The sequence below is a fragment of the Barbus barbus genome (assembly GCF_936440315.1).
Source record: "Barbus barbus genome assembly, chromosome: 45".
In the NCBI taxonomy this organism is placed as follows: domain Eukaryota; kingdom Metazoa; phylum Chordata; class Actinopteri; order Cypriniformes; family Cyprinidae; genus Barbus; species Barbus barbus.
The window spans coordinates 23,938,558-23,956,802 of record NC_136723.1 but is presented as its reverse complement, the minus strand read 5'-3'; the positions used below and the strand labels follow the sequence as shown (position 1 = coordinate 23,956,802).

General features: G+C 35.5%; 2 protein-coding genes across 2 annotated transcripts in view; one reads left to right on the top strand and one right to left on the bottom strand.

The window, feature by feature from the left end:
- The window catches only part of edil3b (EGF-like repeats and discoidin I-like domains 3b), a 30,649-nt gene extending 29,066 nt beyond the window's left edge, over nt 1–1,583 (bottom strand). The window contains exon 1 of the mRNA XM_079407434.1: nt 438–1,583. Coding sequence (XP_079263560.1) covers nt 438–504 — 67 coding nt within the window. The 5' untranslated portion in view covers nt 505–1,583. The remainder of the gene's footprint in view (nt 1–437) is intronic.
- Nucleotides 1,584–1,594: 11 nt separating this feature from the next.
- rasa1b (RAS p21 protein activator (GTPase activating protein) 1b) lies at nt 1,595–16,644 on the top strand. The gene is made up of 26 exons (XM_079407433.1): nt 1,595–1,686; nt 2,069–2,733; nt 3,608–3,760; nt 3,940–4,075; nt 4,172–4,242; nt 6,043–6,160; nt 6,276–6,307; nt 6,854–6,906; nt 6,986–7,136; nt 7,234–7,312; nt 7,399–7,516; nt 7,603–7,759; nt 7,846–7,933; nt 10,418–10,498; nt 10,571–10,728; nt 10,807–10,883; nt 10,962–11,134; nt 12,556–12,715; nt 12,792–12,934; nt 13,649–13,764; nt 13,872–13,958; nt 14,103–14,170; nt 14,277–14,365; nt 14,465–14,542; nt 15,543–15,677; nt 15,765–16,644. Exons 2-26 carry the CDS (start codon nt 2,240–2,242, stop codon nt 15,846–15,848), a joined length of 3,099 nt encoding a protein of 1,032 aa, XP_079263559.1. The 5' UTR covers nt 1,595–1,686; nt 2,069–2,239; the 3' UTR covers nt 15,849–16,644.
- Nucleotides 16,645–18,245: the final 1,601 nt, after the last annotated feature.

Genomic DNA, 18,245 nt, shown 5'->3' with positions numbered 1-18,245 from the left:
GTCACATTGGGCTCAGCTATTAAAAACACAAGGAAATGTTTCAGGCTCGCAGATGATAACAGTGTTTAGATGACTATTTATTGTGCAGATGACCTCTGGATCACCTTAAAGTAACATCAAACAAATAGCAGCACTGTAACATGCACAAGCAGGCGCTTTACTATTCATTGCCATCTTTAATGTGTCAAGCAGCTGTGCTTGCATTAATGTCATGTTTAATTGAGCGTCTGTTAGAGGGCGCTGATAAAATAACCCAACATCTCATTATCATCTCCCTCATGAATTATATCTGAGGACATTTGAATAAAACGCTGATGTCCGAGCTGTGAATAAACGCACCAAACGTTGTCTGGAAGTTCAGATGTGTGTTAGAAACTTGGTTCTGTGCAATTGTGAGGTGTATGTTGAACACACAGAGTTGTGTTCCGTGAACTCACCCGCGGATGTCGGATGTGGGATGGATGCGCCAATGCAGACGACCAGGAACAAAAATAAAGGCACCATCGCAGGGAAACTGGTTCTCCTGTGCAGCCTCGATGCGTCCCGTGTTTCAGCTGTGATGCAGATCTAATGGCAGAGACACTCGCAGATGCTGTGACTCTGAGCAGTGATGCTGATGCTGATGCTGCTTCTTACTGCAGTGATGAAGATGATGATGGAGACTCGACACTGGCAGCACTCTCTGTAGACGCTCCCACTGACCCATTCATTCTCAGAAAAACACAACTTTCATACTTGATGCAGTCTACTTTACAAGACCAACAAAAAGAAATAATAATAAAAAAATTATAATAGAAATGGGGGCCCTTATTTGATCTGACTTCCAATATCCCTGACTGTCACGTGCAAATGTAAACTGTTTTAATATCCCATAAACACAAGATAATATTGTTAATTCGCACAATTATTGTATTAGGCTAACTTACCTGAAAAAAAATCACGTCTTAAATCGTAGATAATCATGTTTTTCCACCGGTGTGCTCTTAATTATTACAAAAAGGTTTATTTATTACACATATTATAGCTACTACTTCATATAGCCTAGCGTATTATTCATATATTTAACCATAAATATTTAAAAGTTGTGTGTCTGTCGCCCTCTGTAGCCCAAAGGAGTAAGTAACAGTATTACACAATGATATTCATTCCTCCTAAAAATTAATTTATCATTTTAACCCGATTAATGTGCTTATTTCGCATATATTGCTTCTAATACTATGACTTGTTATCAAACCGAGAAAATATTTTCTAGAATATCATATTTTAACAGGCTGTTACCTCAGTAGGCTACTGTAAATCTGTGCTATTTTGCATATTTTGATTATCCGTGCATAATTATACTCATCTTTAATGATTATAAAACCAAGAAAATAGTTTCTATTGTTATTGTTTTACCTCAGTACTGTAGATGGCCACCGCTGCCTTTAAAAATAAATTAATTACATTTAAATACAAATTAAATTTAAAAGAAACCTTCATATCCATCATTTATTATGATGATTTGACTGTAGCAACAATAACTTTTGTCAGAAACTTGTTACCATGGTAGTTTTTTGTGACGCGGCACAAAACGGGCGCGCGCCTCAAGGCAGTCAGGAGCGTGGCGGGCGGGCTCACGCGAGGTGGGAGTGTTTGAGGGGCTGCGCGAGACTTCACAACACAACTCTCAACATGAAACTAGCCAAAGTGAGTGAGACAAAAGTAACGCAAAGTTTCCTTAACATCATCTTTAACATCTCTTCCCAACTTTTTAACACTCCTGCCTCACTGTAAATAAGCCTTAGCGCTCAACTAACCTTAAACGCTGAAATTTTGTGGTGTCAAACTTGGACAGGACCAAACTAAGCTAACGAGCTAACGCACATAGCCGTCAGTTGTATGCAGATTTAACTTTATTCTGTTTTTATTAGTGTTATTCTAGTGCAGTTCCTCATAATAGATCTGATGTTTATTCTCATATAAAAAGATCGTGTTGTGATTAGAAAGGCAAAAATGCACTAGCATCATGTGTAAACGATACTTCTATCAATATTTGAGTTTTTCTGACCGTGTTCGTCCTTATTTTCAGATTAGGAGAAAAGCAAACAATGAAGACCTGAAGCTGTTTGTCTCGTGTTAGACCCAAACCACCACAGTGAATTAGAGAAAACTCTCCTAAAAGGGAATAAAGGTGTAGGTTTAAGGAGGGGAAACCCTCCTGAACATTGTCAGCTTTCATTGTCAACATCCCAGGGTGACAATGATGGCAACCCATGGTAGCAGCGAGGAGCCTGATCCTTTTTCGGTGGTGACCCGGATGGCTGGGGCAGGGGGAGATGGGACCACACATTTACCAGCCTGTCGTGGTCAGGGTATACAGATCTCGGACCTGGGCTCAGCTTTGTCCATCCATACCACGGTTTTACCACCTAAACAGCCTCCTGGGGTCACATATTCTGTATTTGGAAAGGATCCGAGACCTGGAACAGTCATGTTTGCCTCAAAGGCAGGTGGTGTTAGTGCTGGACATGTTATACTGGGGTCTTTTTCAGGAGTTGGGAGGGGGATGTCAGATCCTCCACATGAAGGTGCTGTCGGTCGGATAGCATCCGCGTCGCTGAGTCCTGAGGTGTGCCTGACGTCCCCTTCATTTCTTCCACTGGGCATCGTTGAAGAAGGTGATGCTCTGGATGTGCAGGAAGTTGGGGAGGATGAGGAAGTTGTTTTAACCCTCACTGCGCCGCCTCCTAATCAGTGAGTCATGTAATATGATATTATGCATCCCAAGAATGTTTAAAGGGATAGTTCACACAATAATTAAAGCAATAGCTGAAATATTAGCCTCAGGCAATCTAAGATGTAGATGACTTCATCAGAACAGATTTGGAGAAGTTGAGCTTTACATCACTTGCTCACCAAAAGATCCTCTGCAGTGAATGGGTGCCGTCAGAATGAGAGTCCAAACAGCTGATAAAAACATCACAAGTAATCCACACCACTTCAGTCCATCAATTATCATCTCATGAAGTGAAAAGCTGAGTGTTTGTAAGAAACAAACCCATCATTATACTGTTTTAATTTTTAACTGTTGCTTCTCTCCAAAATATAAATCCGTAATCCATAATAACGCTTCCTCCATTGGAAAAGTTCATCTCATTTGGTCTTCTCACACCAAAATCCACCCACATATTTGTTTAGAACTATTGCTTGATCTGTGCGTATTTCTCTCCTGATTCAGATTAGATGACTTTTTCACTGGAGAAAGCAATATTATGGATAAACAGATCCATAGAATGATGGATTTGTTTCTCACATACACACAGTTTTTCTCTTCACAAGATGTTAATTGATGGAGTAGAGTAGTGTGGATTATTGTGATGTTTTTATCAGCTGTTTGGACTATCATTCTGACGGCACCCATTCACTGTATAGGATCTATTGGGGAGCAAGTGATGTAATGCAAAATTTCTCCAAATCTGTTTTAATAATGAAACTCATCTACATCTTGAATGGCCCGAATGTGAGTCCATTTTTAGTAAATTTTCATTTTTGGTTGAAGTATTCCTATTACTTTGATCTGTGATAAAAAAATAATAAAAGATTTGTAATGGAGTTTGTAACTCGACAGGTGGTATCATGGGAAGCTGGACCGGATGATCGCAGAGGAGCGTTTGCTTCAGGCCAGGACGGCTGGCAGCTACCTTATCAGGGAGAGTGACCGCAGACCCGGCTCATTTGTGCTGTCTTTCCTTAGCATGACCAACACAGTCAGTCATTTCAGGTGTTTGTTTATCTGTTATCTTTGTCTCCAGCTTCAGAATCAAATTACGTCTTTAAATTGAACTAATCGCTAATGATCATGGCACATCTTTATTTGCAATGTGCTTACATTTTAATCTGAAAGGTTTTGTGTTTAGATAATGAGATGGTGTCTGTGATCTGAGTAATGGATGTTTGCAGGATCATCGCCATGTGTGGAGACTACTACATTGGAGGCCGTCGTTTCTCCTCTCTGTCGGATCTGATTGGTTATTACAGTTACGTGTCCTGTCTGCTGAAAGGAGAGAAGTTGTTATCACCAGTCGCTCCTCCAGAGGTAGACATAAAGTGTAAACATTTTGTAGTATTTATACACAGAAAAATTTACAGTCATTTTCACAATATATTGAACATTTTTGTTTTGTTTTGTAAGCCTGTTGAAGACCGCAGGAGGGTGCGAGCAATTCTCCCATACACCAAAGTGCCTGAAACTGATGAGATCAGGTCATTTGATTTTATTATGTTATTTTCAAACATATAACATATATAAAGTTTGGGGTCAGACAGTTTTTTTTAAGGAAAGTATTACTTTTATTCAGCAAGGACACGTCATATTAGAGGTCGACCGATAGATCGAATCGCAATCACGATTTGAGACGTTGCGATTTGCTAATCGCAAAACCTGCGATGTGGACGCGATATTACTCTGTTCCAGAGCATATGCACAACTGCCAGCCTTGAGTGACAGTCTTACTAACCAACAGAGGGAGCGCACCTCCGTTCTCACCGATCAGCACTGCTCTGCTCCATCTGGCAATATGGACGAGGCCTGACGCACGCACGCAACCTGTGTCCATTCGCGCCTGGCTCCGCGTTTAAAACGAATGTAAATGAAGTCTAACTGCTTGTTAATTTAACTTGGATGAAATGAAACATTCAGCACATTTTCCACTTGTTCTTAAAATCTCAAAAATACTTAAAAATGAATAAACCAGCCCGTGTAACATGTAATACTCTAATAATTGACTAAAGAAATACAGTTCTTTATTTATAAAAAAATAAACAAATCTTTCCTGTGAAATTCAGTAATTCTGTGAAGTACAGGTGCATCTCAATAAATGAGAATGTCGTGGAAAAGTTCATTTATTTCAGTAATTCAACTCAAATTATGAAACTCGTGTATTAAATAAATTCAGTGCACACAGACTGAAGTAGTTTAAGTCTTTGGTTCTTTTAATTGTGATGATTTAGGCTCACATTTAACAAAAACCCACCAATTCACTATCTCAACAAATTAGAATACTTCATAAGACCAATAAAAAAAACATTTTTAGTGAATTGTTGGCCTTCTGGAAAGTATGTTAATTTACTGTATATGTACTCAATACTTGGTAGAGGCTCCTTTTGCTTTAATTACTGCCTCAATGCGGCGTGGCATGGAGGTGATCAGTTTGTGGCACTGCTGAGGTGGTATGGAAGCTCAGGTTGCTTTAATAGCGGCCTTCAGGTCATCTGCATTGTTGGGTCTGGTGTCTCTCATATTCCTCTTGACAATACCCCATATATTCTCTATGGGGTTCAGGTCAGGCAATGAATCTAAAATATATGACTTACAAGAAAAAAATTAACTTTTTCACCACTTTCTAATTTATTGAGATGCACCTGTACATAATAAATAATATTTTGGCATTCAAATACATTGTGAATACGGAAACATTTGATTTTGTGTCGAATGAGAGACCCAACGTTGGTTTCAGTTTTGTTTTAGCCTAAATTAATTCGTTTTGGCTTGTCGTTTATAGCTAGCTTCTTTTATTTTTCATTCTTGCTCTTTTCTAAATACTGTTAATTGAAAGCATTTGTTGTGGAGTGAGGGGAACTAAAATAGCCTAGCTATGTTTACAGTGTTTATTATAATGTTTGGCATCATATATCGACCATCGGCTGCCCTGATTTCTAAATATCGGCATCGGCCAGAGAAAAACCCATATCGGTCGACCTCTACTTCATATTGATCATAAGTGACAGTATAGACAATTATAATGTAATAAAAGATTTATGTATCATAAAAGAACAAAAAATGTATCATGGTTTCCACAAAAATATTAAGCAGCACAACTGTTGTTTTTTTTTTATTGATAATAAGAAAGGTTTCTTTAGTATATTAGAATGATTTCTGAAGGACCATGTTACACTGAAGACTGGAGCAATGATGCTGAAAATTCAGCTTTGTCATCAGAGGAATAAATAACTTTTTAATGTATGTTCAGAAAGTTTACTTAATTAGACTTCTTGTGCTCACAGTTTCTTCAAAGGCGACACATTTATAGTTCATAATGAACTGGAGGACGGCTGGTTGTGGGTGACGAATGTCCGAACAGATGAGCAGGGTCTTATAGTCCAAGACCTGGTGAAGGAAGTGGTGAGTAGAAATATTGTTTAGAATAAAAAAATCTAAATAAACACACTTCCATAACTGGATGAATATGTATATATACAAAATTATGACCGTGTGTCCTATATTGACACATTCACAGGGACGTGAAGAAGACCCACATGAGGGGAAAGCGTGAGTTTGATTATTTTGTTTTGATTTCTGGTTGAGTGGTGTAAGTTTCCAGTTTCCAAACTATGCACTGCATAAAATTAATATAAATATGTGACCCTGGACCACAAAACCAGTCTTAAGTGTCCATTTTTGTGTCATCATCTGAGATCTGAATAAATAAGCTTTCCATTGATGTATGGTTTGTTAGGATAGGACAATATTTGGCCGAGATACAACTATTTGAAAATCTGGATCCTGAGGGTGCAAAAAAATCAAAATAGAGAAAATCACCTTTAAAGTTGTCCAAATTAAGTTCTTAGCAATGCATATTACTAATCAAAAATGAAGTTTTTATATATTTACGGGAGGAAATGTACAGAATATCTTCATGGAACATTATCTTTACTTAATATCCTAATGATTTTTGGCATAAAAGAAAAATCTATAATCTTGACCCATACAATGTATTTTTGGCTATTGCTACAAATATATCCCAGCGACTTAAGACTATGATTATATTCATGCCTTATCTCTTATGATTTGCTCAACATCATCTGTCTTTTCCAGCTGGTTTCATGGCAAGATCAACAAACAAGAGGCTTACAACCTACTGATGACAGGTCAGTCTGAAAATTAAAAAAAAAACATTAAACCACGTAGGGTTACACCTGCTTAACTCCTTGTAATCGCTCTCCCCAGTTGGGCAGGTGGGCAGTTTTTTAGTGCGCCCGTCTGACAGCACACCTGGGGACTATTCGCTGTACTTCCGCACCACTGAGACCATCCAGCGCTTCAAAATCAGCCCCACACCCAGCAACCAGTTTATGATGGGAGGCCGTTACTACAACAGGTAAATGCAATTTGTGAGCATTGTATGGCTTTTGGAATGTATCAAATCGAGTTTCATGACTCACATTGCTTGTGTTTTCTTGGTTTTGTTTGTACAGTATTGATGACATCATTGAACACTACAGAAAGGAACAGATAGTTGAGGGCCACAACCTTAAAGATGCTTTATCTGTCCAAGTATGTGCAACAACCATTTTTCGAAATCTCTGATTCATTTTATTGATGTTATTGTGTGAATGATTTGAAATGTGGGATTTCATCAGGAGCAGGTGCTTACTGACACCGTCGAAGGCAAAGAAATCTACAACACCATCCGCAGAAAGACCAAGGATGCTTTCTATAAAAACATTGTGAAGAAAGGATATATCCTGCTCAATAAAGGTATTGCTTACATTTTAGTGTAGTTTTACATTGAAGACATTATCAAAATCATTTTACTAAGGTATTTAGTCTTGTGTCTTTTATAGGAAAAGGAAAAAGATGGAAAAACCTATATTTTATCCTTGAGGGAAACGATTCCCAGCTGATCTACTTTGAGAGTGAGAAACGAGCAACCAAACCAAAGGGTTTAATTGACTTGAGTGTGTGTTCTGTGTACGAGGTCCATGACAGCATGTTTGGCAGGTTTGTTTCCCACTGTATTATGCACTGATAATAGTTCAACTTTAGGTTCGAGTGAAATACATTTAGCTATTTTTATTTTTCTGCAGGCCAAACTGTTTCCAGATAGTTGTGCAGCACTTTAGCGAGGAGCAGTGCATCTTTTACTTTGCTGGAGAGACCCCGGAACAAGCTCAGGTACTGAAGCCTTCATTAGCAATGCTGGCTAATACACTTTCATCAGAGTAACACGGTGTCCAAATGATAGATTTTCTGTTTTGAGTTTAACATATGAAATACTGCATTTGTCAGTCATTGGGTTTCAGTCCCAAAGTGAAATTTCATACATCCCAAATCCAGCTCCACATTCACTACTTTTTAAAAGTGTTTGGGTCAGTCAGATTTTTATTATTATATGTGACCCTGGAGCTTAAGTCGCTGGGGTATATTTGTAGCAACAGCCAAAAATACATAGTATGGGTCAAAATTATAGATTTTTCTTTTATGCCAAAAATCATTAGGATATTAAATAAAGATCATGTTCCAAAAATATATTTTGTAAATTTCCTACCATAAATATTAGGGCTGTCGCGAATAGTCGATTATTAAAAAATCGTCGACTTAATTTTGCTCGCGTCGACTAACCGGCAAAATACCGGAAGTGGCGCATTTCACTGGCGAGAATCCATAAAACACATTTTTAGACGATTTTCCAAGGCTGCAAGATATATTAAACCCATTTAAAAATCATAATTAAGCATAATTGTGAATTCACAAACGCTATGATTTAATTAAATAATTATATGCGATGCAGTTTAATTATTTCCATGTGTGTAGATTAAGCACGTGCGTCACACAGCGGCTCCGTTCACAGTAGTTACACAGAAACTGTTATCATTTACATGAGTGGAGCGACTCAAACTCATCTCTGCATGCTGTTGTGAGTCTGGGTTTATTATAACCTTCATCTGGGAACGCAACGTGCGCATTTCATCAGATTTGGGAGGTAAATCATTTATAAATCTACACAAACACAGGAGAATACATCACGATTTCAAAATAAAAGCACAAACCCACACTCTGTTTACACGGTTTGATCTCCACATATTCATGTAATTACAGCGGCTATAGCATTTCTGTCCTAAAGAAATGGCCAAATATTAAAGATTAAGTGTACGTTTGAATTAAATGGTGCTTGGTCAATATTAAACAGTAATGTGTAAAAATAATCATCAGGCCGCCGGCGCCCCTGCAGGCCTTTGTTGTGATGCGTAATCTACATTAACTCTATTGTTTATAATACATTATGCATTTTAACAGTTTTGTTCAATAAAACCATGTGATTTCTTGCTTTTGATACTTTATTTGAACTAATTATTATTGCATCATTGCTATTATATATGAACTTTAAGTCATTTTAAAAGCTATTGTTCACTTAAATCCATTTTTATTAACACAATATATATATATATATATATATATATATATATATAATTATAGGGCCCTATGAAATCCGTTTTATTTCCAAATTCAGTTTTTTTAAATTTGATTAATCAAAAAGCCTGTCTAATTAATTGAGTTTTACAGTTTTATCTGTACCAAATTCTGTTTTCCATTATTTTCTGGATTCCATTTTAATTGTTCCATTAAATTTTAATGATATAAAGCATCTCCAATTAATTGATTTTATATTAAAAAAAGTATTTTTTTAGAAATACTGCACATTTACATTTTTCTCCTAACTGAATTCTGGTAAATAATATTTCTGGTAAATACTTCTTTAAAAAGTGTTTTTTGATTATAATTGTATTATTATTAGACTAGAACGCGTGGATGTGTTGTCATTCTCACACTATAATACTGAACTGATTTCAGTGATTGGGATATGAGATGGACACTTGCTACTTTAACTCTATGTTGCACTTCACTTTTGCTTTAAAAAAGGATTTCATAGAAATTTGGTTTAATAAAATATTAAGTAAAATTGTTGATTTTTTTTGCGGGAAATCAATCGGTTAGATTAATCGAAATAAAAATAGTCGTTAGTGGCAGCCCTAATAAATATATCAAATCTTAATATTTGATTAGTAATATGCATTTCTAAGGACTTCATTTGGACAAGTTTAAAGGCGATTTTCTCAAGATCCAGATTTTCAAATAGTTGTGTATCAGCCAAATATTGTCCAATCATAACAAACTATACATCAATGGAAAGATTATTTATTCAGCTTTCAGATTATGCAAAATTGACACTTGACTGGTTTTGCGCTCCAGGGTCACATATTGTATTCAGCTAAGAAGCATTAAATTGATCAAAATGACAGTAAAGACTTTTACATTACATTTTTTTTATTTGTTTTTGTTATATTTTGAAATATTAACATAGAAAACTGCTCTTTCGAATTGTACTAATATTTCAGAATATTACTTTATTACTGTATTTTTATCAAATAATTGGAGCTTTGGGGAGCATAAAGGACTTCTTTCAAAAATATTACAATATCTTCCTGAAACCCAAACTTTTGAACAGACGGCGTGTGTATATATTAAAATTAGATCTGTTTGGCTGTAATATTGTCATCTTGCAGCAGTGAGGATAGAAAAACAGCTTTTGTTGAACACTGTAAATATAATTCTGTTCAATTTATTCTTGTTCATTTCTTACACCCTTCAATTGCGTAGGACTGGATGAAATGTCTGCAAACTTTCTGTAGTAACCTTAGGAAACCCAGCCAACCCTGCTCAAACAAACGCATGCGTCAGGTAAACTCTCAGTTGCTTCCTGTTGTTTAATGTCATATGAATTCCAGCTGTTACTCACATGTATCTTTACAGGTCAGTAGCTTATTTCTAAATGTTGAGGAGTCTCACCACCTTCCTAGTAAACATTTCACGAACGCCTACTGCAACATTTACCTGAACAGCATTCAGGTTGCAAAAACCCATCCGCGGGAGGGCCAAAACCCTGTGTGGACAGAGGAGTTCATTTTCGAGTAAGACACTTCCTCAGATATTGATAGTATTTCTATACAATCAAACGTTTTTATTAATGTTTCTCAATACTCCTGCAGTAACTTATCCAGCGACATCAACAGGTTTGAGATCAGCCTGAGCAACAAGATGAAAAAAAGCAAAGAGAACGATATTTGTACGTTCCTTCTTATTACTTCATGCTCAGACTTTCAAAACTTTCGTATTAGAAATAACATGTGCTCTTCTCCCGCAGTGTTCATGTGCTGCCCTCTTTGTCGGCTACAAAGGGGTCAGATGATTGACGAGTGGTTTCCTCTGAGTTCCTACGTGCCTCTGAAGAACGTGGCGCCCAGCTCACTCCGCCTGAGAGTGCGCTACTCTGTGGAGAAGATCATGCCTGTGGAGGTGTACAATGAGTTAAAAGAGGTTGGCTACATACATGAGCTTATATATAAACAGGGTCAACATTTAACTAAAATTCAGTGACTGGATTGTCCTAGAATTTACAATGCATTTCAGTCACAATATAAGAACATGAGTCTGACCCCTGCTGATGAAAGTGCAATTAATTTTGTTCAAAGAAAAATAAAAAATGCTGATACAAGTAACAGAGGAATCAATGCAATGTTGCGACCAAAAAATCTGTATATTTTATTTATAATAAAATATTTTATTGTCCGCCATTTAAAAGAAAAAGAAAAACAGCCACATTATTTAAGGTATCATTGATCATCCTGTCATGTCCTGAAGTCAAGTAATGCGCTTTACAATTTCCCACAGAATTTCCCTTATAAATATGTCACATTATTATGAAAGCCTATTTCTGCCATGGAATAAAAAAGAAAAAGGTGACTTACAATTCTGACTTTTCTCAAGCAATTCTAACAAATAAAAACAGACTTGCAAGACACTGTTAACATCATGGCATTACATATCAACTTGTATATGCAAGAAAAAAAGGTCATTTGATTTATTTTTAGGGAAAAAGAGCCACAATTACCGTTTTTATTTTTACTTGAAAAATGTAAACTCAGAATTCTGATGAAATTGTATTTATGAAAATACAGAGTAATGGCCAGTGAGAAATATTTTTGGCTGTTGAGACCATTGTTATTTTAGTTCATTGCTTTTTATTTATATATTGTTAAAGTATTTTATTAAACATTTTTTTCATATTTTTAGATTTCCTTTTGAATTGTAGTTATATTTATAATTCTGTTTGTGAATTTTTATTGTTTTATATATTTTTTTTATATTACTATTTAGTAGTGCTGGGCAACATTTAATCACGATTAATCGCATACAAAATAAGTTTTTGTGTACATAATATGTATGTGTGTACTGTGTATAATTATTATGTATATATGAATACGCACCCATGCATGTATATATTTAAGAAAAATATTTTATGTTTATATATTAAGTTATATTAATATAAATTATATTAATATAAATATATACATGTAAAATTTTTCTAAATATATACTTTGTGTGTGTCTTTATATATATACATAATAAATATACACAGTACACACATATATTAAATAAACAAAAACTTTTATTTTGGATGCGATTAATCGCTAAATACTATTTAGGTTAGTTTTAGTTTAGTTTAAGTTTTTGTTTATTTCCAGTTACTGATTTTAGTGCTTAAACATATTTCTGTTAGTTGTGAAGGTAACATTTTTAAATTGTGTTTAAGTATTTCATTTCATTTCTGCTGTAATTTTTACAGTTTTTAATAGTTTTAAACCGTAATAACCCTGGTAGAGACAAATAATAATTAGTAATTGGTTTATTTTAGAACTGGCAACTCATTCCAGCAATTAATATTTGATGTTTTTCAGCTGGTTCTGCTGAAAGAGTTGCATGTGATCAGTGCTCTGGCCCACGTGTGTGGACAGAACCGCACTCTCCTGGCCAGCGTTCTGCTCAGGATATTCAGACACGAGAACCTGGAGGCCCAGCTGCTCAGAGAGCTCAATGACCGTGAGATCAGCGCTGAAGGTACTTTTTTATTCCTCTTCTTATGCTGCATGACTGAATTAATCAGAATTATTCACAGAGTTGCTTGTTTTTCCAGATGAAGCGACGACTCTCTTTCGTGCTACCACTCTGGCCAGTACTCTGATGGAGCAGTACATGAAAGCCACGGCCACTCCATTTGTTCATCACGCTCTTAAAGACACCATCCTCAAGATCATGGAGTCTAGACAGTCCTGTGAGGTATTGCTTATATGTTAACCAAAATCGCATAGAGATCATCATGCTTAAATATCCATATCCTCCTTTTGTAGCACTTTATTTTTTTCCTCTGATCTCAATTGTCTCAATTACCTTTATTTTTTATTTCGTGGCAGAAGCAAAAACAGAATTGAGACATAAAGTCAGAAATAAGAGAAAAAAGATGATATGGAAACTCGGAATTAAGAGAAAGGAAGTCAGAATTCTGAATTGCAAGGAAAAAAATCTGAATTGTGAGATAAAAAAAAATACTGAAATAAAAATAATAGTTTATACTGTGAACTCAGGGGTTAAAAAGTCTGAACTGTGAGATAAAAAAAAAAAACCTATTTCATTTTTTTAAAATTCTGTGGTGGAAACAGTCTTCCATAAAAAAATTTAAAAAACTTATAAATAAATTATAACTAAAAATGTAATTATCATCATTGATTAGCATGTTATATTACAATATTACATTTAATTATTAATTAGATATTAACATCCTCTCTTTAACACTTCGAACTAAACAGAATCTTTAATATTTAAAAATCTAAATTAGCTATTATGATTTATGACTGGCTAACATGTTTGCATGTCAAATTATGTTATCAAAAAGCTTCAAAAATGAATGAACCCTTTGAAGCTGATGCATCTTAGTTCAATCTTGTAGATCAATCATTTGCCTGCTAAACATATGTTGTTTCCACTGTAAATTAGCTCAATCCATCTAAACTGGAGAAGAATGAGGATGTGAACGTGAATCTCGCTCATCTCCTGAGTATTGTGTCTGAGCTGGTGGAGAAAATATTCATGGCTGCTGAAATCCTCCCTCCGTGAGTCACTTTATATATAAATATACTTCTGCAAATATACTCTGTGACCCAACAAGGATATAATGTGAGAGTATGGAGGTTTATACATGTTGATGCCTTTTTTGCAGGACTCTCAGGTTCATATATGGATGTTTACAGAAAGCTGTACAGCAGAAGTGGCCCAGAAACACAACCATGAGAACTAGAGTTATAAGGTATGGAAATATGTTTTGTCGGAGGACAAAATTTGATTTATAATAGATTTAATACAATTAAAATAAAACATTATATTAATTAGTATAAATGTATCGACAGCTATGTAATAAAATGTTTTACAAAAGTATTTTTTTCTTTTCCAGTGGATTTGTCTTCCTCAGATTGATCTGTCCTGCTATAGTCAACCCCAGAATTTTTAACATCATTGCAGGTGAGCTGTGATTGGGTAATTCAATTTGTTCAGTTTTTATTATACAGGCATCAGCAACATTTAAATATAGAAATGTATACATCAAATACTTGGTCTATTTCTGCAGATCCACCTTGCCCTATCGCATCCCGGACTCTCACCTTAGTGGCCAAAGCAGTCCAAAATCTGGCCAACCTGGTGGAATTTGGTGCCAAAGTAAAATAAACACTTTAAATGGATTTTAATAGGTTTTAAAGACTTCTCTGGTTCTATAATTGTTGCTTTCTTTAAATATTTCATTTTGTCCCCTCTCAGGAGCCATACATGGAAGGAGTAAATCCATTCATCAAGAGCAACAAACACAGAATGATCAAATTTTTGGATGAGCTTGGGGTTTGTCAACTTCTCTAAAACTCGTTTTACTGCAAATATAGCTGAAAAATGTGGTGTAGTAATAATTACAAAGAAACAGCTAGTAACACATTGAAATAAACAAGTTTTATTTATTTATTTTAAACAAGTCGAAAGAATCAAATGGTATTTTCTTCTTTTGAATAATACATTTTTTTTTTTTTTACAACTTCAAAAAATTATTTTTATAGTGCAACTCATTCTTATAAGAAAGAAATTACACATCCTCCAGGGGGCGCAAATGCTTTATTATCCACATTTTTCAACACAGAAATACTCAGCTATGAGTTAAAATGGAATTATCGTCAAATGTACTTTACTTTATTGTCTGTGCAGAGGTTCTGGACATAAATTCATATTTGACACTGGCATAAAACATACAATAAACAGTATGTGACCCTGGACCACAAAACCAGTCTTAAGTGTCAATTTTTTAAAATTGAGATTTCTACATCATCTGAAAGCTGAATAAATGCGCTTTCCATTGATGTATGGTTTGTTATGAAAGGACAATATTTGTCTGAGATGCAACTATTTGAAAATCTGGAATCTGAGGGTGCAAAAAAAATCAAAATATTGAGAAAATCTCCTTTAAAGTTGTTCAAATGAAGTTCTTAGCAATGCATATTACTAATCAAAAATGAAGTTTTGATATATTTACGGGAGGAAATTCAATAAACATCTTCATGGAACATGATCTTTACTTAATATCCTAATGATTTTTGCCATAAAAGAAAAATCGATAAATTTGACCCATACAGTGTATTTTTGGCTATTGCTACAAATATACCCGTGCTCCAGGGTCACATATACATACTTGCATATCTCTAAAACACACGAAACACTCATTACCTTTATAAAAAACATGTGAAACATGTATTTATTTATTTTCCAGATAACTGCAATGATTAAGTCATATTCATATGCCCTGTGCCATATATCTAGTGTGTTTTTACTATTTGCATGCATTTGCTCTTTTCAGAATGTCCCAGAGCTGCCTGAACCCACAGAGCACTTTAACACTGACCTGGCCCGTGACCTCGCTGCCCTCCACCAGCTCTGTGTCACACACTTAGATGAGCTGAGGATACTCAGTAATGAGAGGGGCGCGCAGCAGGTACCATTATAACTTCTGAAATCTTTTATGATAATAACCAGTACTTGTGGTCTCATGTTGAGTAAAATTGTTCTGTTTTTCTCACAGCACATCTTGAAAAAACTCTTGGCAGTCACTGAACTTCTGCAGCAGACCCAAACTCAGTATGCAGTGACCAACAGCAGCCGATAGACTGCAGGGTTTCATTGTGCTGCACACTTTAAAAGCTTTCATGTGTCTGTTCTATGACATTATAAACCACTTTTGATCATAGACGTCACATTAGACAGACAAGGCAGTGAGTGAATGTTTGTTTACCTGCACTCCCATATTTACAGGATGTTTTCATAAAGAGAGAAAAAAAATATGAAGCAGAAGAAACGTTCCACAGTTGTCATGAAAAGGACGCTGATGTTTTCCAGGTGACAGAAGTGATGTTGTCCAGATTCATAACTACTGTTTGCATTCTGCAGTGTCGAACACTATTACAGTTTTTCCTCTGAAAACAAACTAAAACCACATTTTACCTAAAAATCTGTAATGCTTGACAAGTGGAGAAGGAAAAACGCATGTAAACTAACTGATGCTGCGAAAATCATGCCTTAGAAGACCAAATATGCTTTATGAATTTACACTCTGACTGGTTTGTTTTCTTTATAAATGTTGTGCTTGAGCAGGCGATCAAGAGAAAACATCATATCTGATTTTATATATATATATATATATGTCCGATATAGGAGCTACCCAGAAATACAGAACAAGGTATTTTGTATCAAAACTATTTTCATATTTGGAATCATGAAATTGAAAATAATGCTTTTTGCTTTTGAATTTTTCTAAAATGATTTCCGGACAATATGCATAAAGATGTGAGTGAGATTACACTATCAGGTATGCATGCACTCATTTAATGTTCTTGTAAAAATACAGTGATTATGTTTTCTAATATATATGCAAATAAAAGGAATTTTGTCATTTCTATGAATTTCTTACCATTTTTGGTGTTTATTCTGTGAACTTTTAATATGTTGTATTTAAGGTGACTATCTTGCAGGATCCAGGAATAAATCTGAATATTCAGATTAAAGTACATCTTTATTTTTATATATATATATATATATATATATATATATATATATATATATATATATATAGTTACATACATACACACACATATATATAAGATGCACAACATAAATGGTTAAAACAGACAATTTTTATTTATTTTTTTAATCTGCAGACTGTCCCTCGAATTTTGGCAAAACTTGAGTAGTGTACTCCAGCCTTAAGATCACAAAATTAATATATATTTTTAGATTACATATAAGAAACAGAATTCTCTTTAATGTATTAAAAATAATAATAATGTTCAGATTTTTACCTCTAGATGGCATCATTGTACTTCATTCACCGAATCAATGACCAGAAAACGAGTCCTCTGTGCCTAACAAGTGCTGTTAATTCTGGTTTTATCAAGCGTTCACAATAAAACATAATTGCATCATTGAAATACAAACATCTTTTAAAAAACGCAAATTGTTCAATCCTTCCGCTAGAAGATATAGTCTCGGACATTAACGTTAATATACTATATACGTTATATAACTATACGAAAGGTTTTTTTTCGACTAGGTGTTTTAACGTGACTGAACTGTAACTATCTGTTTGAAAAACATTGTTAGCTGTAGATAAGCGCGTTTATTCACACACACTTCTATGACCTTATTTTTCTCAGCCCCACAGGCCCTGACCCCGGCGGAGTGATTTAATTGTCCTGTGACGAGATTACAAGCACCCACCGACAGCACAGTTGGTCAGCAGAAGGGACTCTATATGCTTCGTATTCCTGCCTCAGTTTTCTCTTTATGTTCCTCTTCAAAGGGCCCAAACAGAGCCCAGCAGGTTCGAGTAAAGAGACCTGAATGAACGTCGTCCTACTAGGCCTAATATTTCAGCCAGGGAACAGACTATTAAAATTTTTTCCAAGCAATGATTAAATCAATGTCAGCACAACTAAAATCCACACAAGATCAAATGAAAAGAGCAGAAAATGATACTGCCAATATAAAGCACAATTGAGAAGACGTTATCCATTTCAAAATGGAAAATCTTACATTTCCAGTGGATATGCAAGTTGATAATGTAGATGATAAATGTAGATGCAGAGTATGAAAACTGCAGCGAAGAAAATGTGATCAATAACTCTAATGATTGATGGAATGTGGAAATGCAACGTCTATAAATATCTTTAGCCCATGACCTCGTGCCCAGTGGACTTCATATGTCAGACCCCGTGCCCTTAACCACTCTACTGGTTTTGTGAACTAAAGGAGGACAAGGTCTATTTTCAATTATGGGTTTCAGCCCCTCTGACACAAACCATTTAACCCCTGACCTCCCTTAGGGCAGCCGGACTGCCTACCGCTGGGCCGAGCGTTACTGGCACCTTGTAATGCATACGCTCTGAATGACCAAAGTACCGCGAGCAGCTGCCCTCTCACTCCACGCACTAACAACCTGCCTAATCCATTGAAGTCAAAACCAACAGACCTGCCCTCCACTTCAGGGGACTAGTTATTGAACCCTTTC